Below are 6022 nucleotides of genomic sequence, written 5' to 3' on the forward strand. Positions count from 1 at the left end.
GAGCTAAGGTAGTTCTAGGGAATGAACAAATAAAGCATTAATATATGTAAACTATTTGGGAAGAATTCTTAACCTTTAACATGTAAAATTTTCAGATTTAGGCTTCAAGTTGGGAACTTTTGCTGGATCTAAAATGGGATTGGTTTCTTCCATTTCTTCTGCGTGGGATGAATGTTTATCGAAATTCAAGAAAATGGGAGACTCCATAATTAATTGAATGAACTCCGAGGGATAGGACTGAAGTACATATGTTCTAGCACTTTGTAGATGAAGATTTTGCCTAGAAATTACATTTTATTTGTTAAAAATTATTATTATTTTAACTTCATAAGCCAATAAAAAAATTTTATATTTTCTTGTTATGCAGTGTAATAAATGTTTCGAATGGTATTAATATTTTGATTTTAAATTATTATTAAGAATAAAGATATGTTTTTAAAATATCCAAAGAAAATAAATAAAAATATATGGAGGAGAAAATAATGAATTAATTAGTATATATATATATATATTATTTTTAATAGAAATGGAAGTGAGTACGTGAGTTTAAGATATTTCTCGATTAAATGTTCATACAAAGCTTTAAGTTGAATCGAAGACATTTTTTTACATTTCATAATTGTTCCTTAGACTTTAATTCTTGTAATTAATAGAATTTTTGCTATTTTGAATACTTCTAAACTTTTAAATAGTTTTTAAAAGTCAAATTTGAATAGAACATGATTTTTTAAAACTCCACAAAATCTTTTTGACCGAATACTACTAAATTTTTATAGAGTATACAAAAGTCTAAATTGAATATATCTAAACTTTTAAATTTCACAAAAATCATTAAAATTCTAGAACAAATATGTCACTGTTACAAAACTACAAGGAGCAATGGCCTTCCTAGTTCCGCTATTCGATACCTGCATTAGAAATGGGGCGGGGATTTAGCCGCCTAAGAAATGAAGGTGGCCTAGTCGTACAGGCCAAGCACCGGCTACTTGTGGAGGTAAGTCGGCCCTTTTGTTTGTTTTACATGGATTGCATAGCACAAACAGAGCTACAAGCCCTGCTGAAACAGTTAGCAGCGGAGTAAAAAAGTTCATTTTGCCGAAACAATCGCAATCGTTTTTCCATGGATGAGAGGCAGTGGGGAAGACTTGCAGATACATAATCGATCAAACACTATTTGAAAACGGCTCTTTATCTATTCCATGACCGGAATAGGGGTAGTACGAATTAAACATTAATAAAAATTTACAACTTGTATTGAGTATGAAATTTAAAATAAGTTACAACTCATTAATTAGAAATTTTATAGAGAATGTGACAGTAATAAATGATGTCACATCAAGATCCATAATTTATTTGTAGGCAAAAACTTGTTTGAGACGGTCTCACAGATAAAGATTCGTTCACAGTATACCTATTTTTATTTGTAAACTTTACATGTTTCTTTGTCAGAGTATTATTTTTTCAACGATATGGTGCTTGGTTGTTGGGGAAATATCCTCGATCGATAGCGATATTGTGAAGCATAATTCATTTGCAAGATTTGCAAGTTTTATTTAAATATATTATTATTGGTCTTATTGAGTATTATTTTTTCAATGAAATGGTTGATTGGTCATTAGGACAATTACCCGATAGTGATTTTGAAAGACAGTTTGCTTGCAAGATTTGAACCTTTTTTCAAATTATTGCCCTTTTTGTCCATGAAATGGTTGATTGGTTAATAGAGAAATTTCCCAATAGCCATATCGAGGGACAGTTTCAATCTAATATCCTAGAAACGAGCTTTTAAATTTATGATCTTCCTCAATACAAAATATATATACAAGGAGACCATGGGCTAATTTATGACTTATAATTTCCTTTAACTGTATGAGAACTATAAATAAATGAAAGTGGTGTTTCCATATAATATTGAATGAGAACAATTCCATTCTTCAATAAATTCATCTTTAGAAAATAATAATAATAACAACAATAATAATGATGATGATGATAAAATGTATGTTGTGAGACAGTCTCATATATCTTTATTTATAAGACCGGTCAACTCTATTAATATTTACAATAAAAAGTAATAATTTTTCATGAGTGACCCAAATAAAATATATGTCTCAAAAAATTGATTTGAGTTTTTGTTTCGTGAAAAAAGAAAGTGTTGTTCACGTAATAAATTTTATATTTTTATTCTATTATTTGACAAAAGTACTTTGCCTATGACTTTCTTTATGCATAAAATTTTGTTTGTCATCTAAAATAGCTTCTGTCGCTACAATCTGTGAGGTTTGTGAGCGCTTGCAAATTTGCGACTGAACTAAATTATCGTCGGTAATTAGCGACGATCATCTTTTCCTGTCGCTAAGTTCTAGCTTCAGTCATAAAAATACTAGCGACAAAGGATTTTTTCGGCTGAAAATATGTTGCTAAAGCTAGTTAGAGATAAAGTAGAAACCAATTTTTGCGTAGCTAATCACGGAATTTTTTATTTTATTTTTTGAGGGAATCACGGAATTTTTTAAGTGTACATAACCGTGTAAATTATATAATATATACTTGAATTCAATATTACAAAATCACTATGTTTTTAATAAATAAAAATTATAAAAAGAATATTTTGAAGACGGATTAATGGATTATGGTATAAAAGTTTTTCTAATTTGAAAATTTAATTTTATAAAAAAAAATCTATTACCTTTTTATGTATTGATCATTATTATTATTATTATAGGAGTCAAATCATCAACACAACAGCTCAAATTTTGATATACGATTTAGGAAGAGTTCGTATCCTTTTCCTCTGTGGAAACAAATGTACTTTTTCAGAGTGAACTCAGGTGGGTTAGGCTTCAAGTTGCTGAATCTAAAACGGGAGAATGTTTATCAAAATTCAAGAAAATTTGGGACATATATATGTTCTAAGAGTAATTGTTCAAGCACTTATTAGATGAAGATTACATATTATATATGATTCGATGACGTTTTTGCCCAGAAATATCCAAACTGGTTTCCTCAGGATCCATATTAACACAAACGATACCTAGTTTTTGCAGAACAAACCAGGCAGTCGCAGCGCGATAACAACTTCTAATGGAGTTGCCTTAGGCATGGTGATACTCTGGCCTTCAGTCATGTCCACGGGGATGTTTTCTGGTGTTGCAAAATCGAATCCCTGCAGCAGACGAGCAAGGGTCAAGTGCGTCACTTGCATTGCAAAAGTAATCCCCGGGCATGATCTTCTGCCTGAACCAAACGGAACGAACTCAAAATGTTGGCCTGTGAAATCCACTTCAGCATGGCTTGTCAAGAACCTCTCGGGTATAAATTTATCAGGTTCATCCCAAATTCTTGGATCCCTGTGTAATTTCCACAGGTTCACTAATACACGTGCACCTTTAGGAATCAAGTAGCCATTCACAAGACAGTCCTCCATGGCTTCGTGTGGTACTGACAGTGGCCCTGGTGGATACAACCGCAACGTCTCTTTCACAATAGCTTGGAGGTACACTAAATTTGTGATGTCTGATTCGTCTACCCATCTTTCTTTACCAACTTTTAGGTCTATTTCCTCTTGGGCTCGTTGCATGATTGGCTTGTTGTTTAGTAGTATGGATAAGAGCCATGTCAAGTGAACGGAGGTGGTATCAGAGCCAGCTAAGATGAGATTCTGCAAGATGGATTAAGGCAATTAACTTCTAATGGAGTTGCCTTAAGCATGATGCCACTAGGCCAACTGGACCATGAAAGTCACATAACATTATTAAATTGATTCAGAATCCATATTTTTGTTTTAATTGTATCCTTATTCTGCAGTAATGATGACGTTTTTTGATATGAGGATTTCATTTCTAAGCTATCTACACTACCCAAATAAGCAGTGGGATTTGAACCAACCCAAGAGCTTATGGTTCTTGGGCCTCACCCTTGTCACTATGTCAAGGGATCCTCGCTTTTCGAACGTGAAACATGTAGACCTGAGCTCTAGTATGCAACAAAGAGTAAGTATACCATTACTGTCGCCTTGATTATGGTCTCACGTGTATGCCCATAACTTGTGTATCGATCATCAATTTTAGCGAGCATCACATCGATAAAATCTTGCTCTGTATTGCCCGAAGTCCCTTTCATGTGCTCCTCAATCCAGCTTTCAACTACATCACCGACTTCCTTAGAAATTCTCTTCATGGACTGGACGTGTCCTTGAAAATCAAACCATTCCAAAGGTCGAACAGGAATGGCTTCGGAGAGTACAAACTTCCCGGATAAATGCATAAACTCCTTAGTGACTTTCCTAAAATATCTTGCTTTCTGAGATTCTGCGCCATCTTTGCTGCCCTCTGCGTATCTTTTTCCTGCAATCATCATCACAATTATGTTCAAAGTTAACTGTTCAATCCAATCACTGATCACCACTTTGCCTGGATTTTCTTGAATTGACTTGTATAGTTCGTTAATGCTAGTGTGTAGTTCGGATACTTGGACGTGTTTCAGTGCCTCAAGTCTCCGTGAAGACAGCACTTCTATCACCACAAGCTTTCGGATTTCGCGCCAATATGGACCCGCGGAAATGAAGCCAAATGCTGCATAATTGTAGCCAAGATGCTTACCTGTAGGCGAGAGAGAAGGGCAGATATGATTTGGCTAGGCTACATGATAACCAATAACCAAGAGGTGTAATATTTAGTGTTACAAATTCCATACCTGCATTAGAAATTGGGCGGTTTGCCAATACTCTATCATTGGTGGTGAAGCACTCTTTAACAGCTTCCCAGTTGCTTATCACAACAGCAGGATACACTCCGATTCGGATCGTGAATATTGGACCATATTTATCTGCCAAAGCTCCTAAAACTCTGTATACTGGGCTTTGGCCGCTTAATAAAGGAAGGTGGCCTATTAAAGGCCAAGCACCGGCCGCTTGTGGGGGTAAGTTACCCCTTATGTTCGTTTTCCATAGACGGTATAGCAGAAGCAGAGCTAAAACCCCTGCTGAAACAGTTAGCAGCGGAGAAAGAAAGTTCATTTTGCTTATGTTTTCCATGGATGAGAAGCGATGGAGAAGACTGGGATAAAAACCGAGTCAATAACATGTCCCACCAGAGCTGGTCACCATCGGCTTTTGTCTGTGTTCGTTGATGTTTTCCAATTTTGACATATAAAATTGTCGTCTTCTTTTTTTTTCTAAAATGTTTTTTATTGTATATATACATCTAGTTTGTATGGTCAAATTACACAAAAATAATAATAATATTATTATGTCTGTCATCGATTAATAGTTTAAAAAATCAAAACTATTTATTTATTAGATTATACATGCAGGCGACGCATGCAAATTACACTAATTTTAAGTTAAATCTATGACCTAACATTAACAGGTCAAATTATTGCCCTTGTCAAAATATTAATTTTTGTTAATGAAATTGTTGATTGTTTATCAAGGGAAGTTTCCATGATAGAGACGTTGAGAGACAAAATTTCAATTATGATATTTCTCAATACAAAAAGTCCATACACGAGGAGGAGATTACTTTTGGCTTGTGAGAATACATAAGTTCTAGAAAAACACGTATTAGAAGTGAGAGGAAATGTGGTCGAAGTAAAAAAAAATGGTAATTAATGTTTTCCATGAACTAAACCAGCATCTTTTACTATACTTATTTTGAATCAAATTCAGGTTCAAAACAGGAGAGATTAGTTTTTAAATCCCAAATAGTATAGTTGTATTTGTGTTTCATCTTAACCCAAAAAATTATGGAGTATTTGATTTTGTGTAATCAAATATCATATATTAGTATAAGATTTGAAATAGTTAATATTAAAATATCATATATTATTATTATTTTAATGTCTGTACCGATTTTCATCCGAAAAAGATACGTGTCATTGATACCAATACGTGTTGTATATATTTGGGTACTCAAAAATCATATATTAATATCGGATCTGAAATATTTTGTGACCGAGTATCATATATCAGTACCATATTTTCAATATTTTGTACCGATTTTCATCCGAGAAGAGATGTCAT

General features: G+C 33.6%; 1 protein-coding gene across 1 annotated transcript; it reads right to left on the bottom strand.

Moving 5' to 3' along the window:
* Positions 1-2852: 2852 nt before the first annotated feature.
* On the bottom strand, positions 2853-5137 carry LOC140958101 (nicotine N-demethylase CYP82E3-like). Its single transcript, XM_073415496.1, has 3 exons — positions 4696-5137; positions 4003-4601; positions 2853-3661 (listed from the first exon to the last, which is right to left on the bottom strand). The coding sequence occupies exons 1-3, from the start codon at positions 5033-5035 to the stop codon at positions 3035-3037; spliced, it is 1566 nt and encodes a 521-aa protein (XP_073271597.1). The 5' UTR covers positions 5036-5137; the 3' UTR covers positions 2853-3034.
* Positions 5138-6022: the final 885 nt, after the last annotated feature.

This window comes from Primulina huaijiensis, chromosome 14 (genome assembly GCF_012295235.1).
Source record: "Primulina huaijiensis isolate GDHJ02 chromosome 14, ASM1229523v2, whole genome shotgun sequence".
In the NCBI taxonomy this organism is placed as follows: domain Eukaryota; kingdom Viridiplantae; phylum Streptophyta; class Magnoliopsida; order Lamiales; family Gesneriaceae; genus Primulina; species Primulina huaijiensis.

Bases quoted from the DNA above. Each gene is read 5' to 3' on its own strand.
- LOC140958101 (XM_073415496.1), bottom strand. From the start codon at position 5,035: ATGGAAAACATAAGCAAAATGAACTTTCTTTCTCCGCTGCTAACTGTT. The intron at 4,602-4,695 runs GTATGGAATTTG...TCTCGCCTACAG, and splicing joins CCGCCCAATTTCTAATGCAG to GTAAGCATCTTGGCTACAAT. The intron at 3,662-4,002 runs GTATACTTACTC...TCCATCTTGCAG, and splicing joins TAATCAAGGCGACAGTAATG to AATCTCATCTTAGCTGGCTC.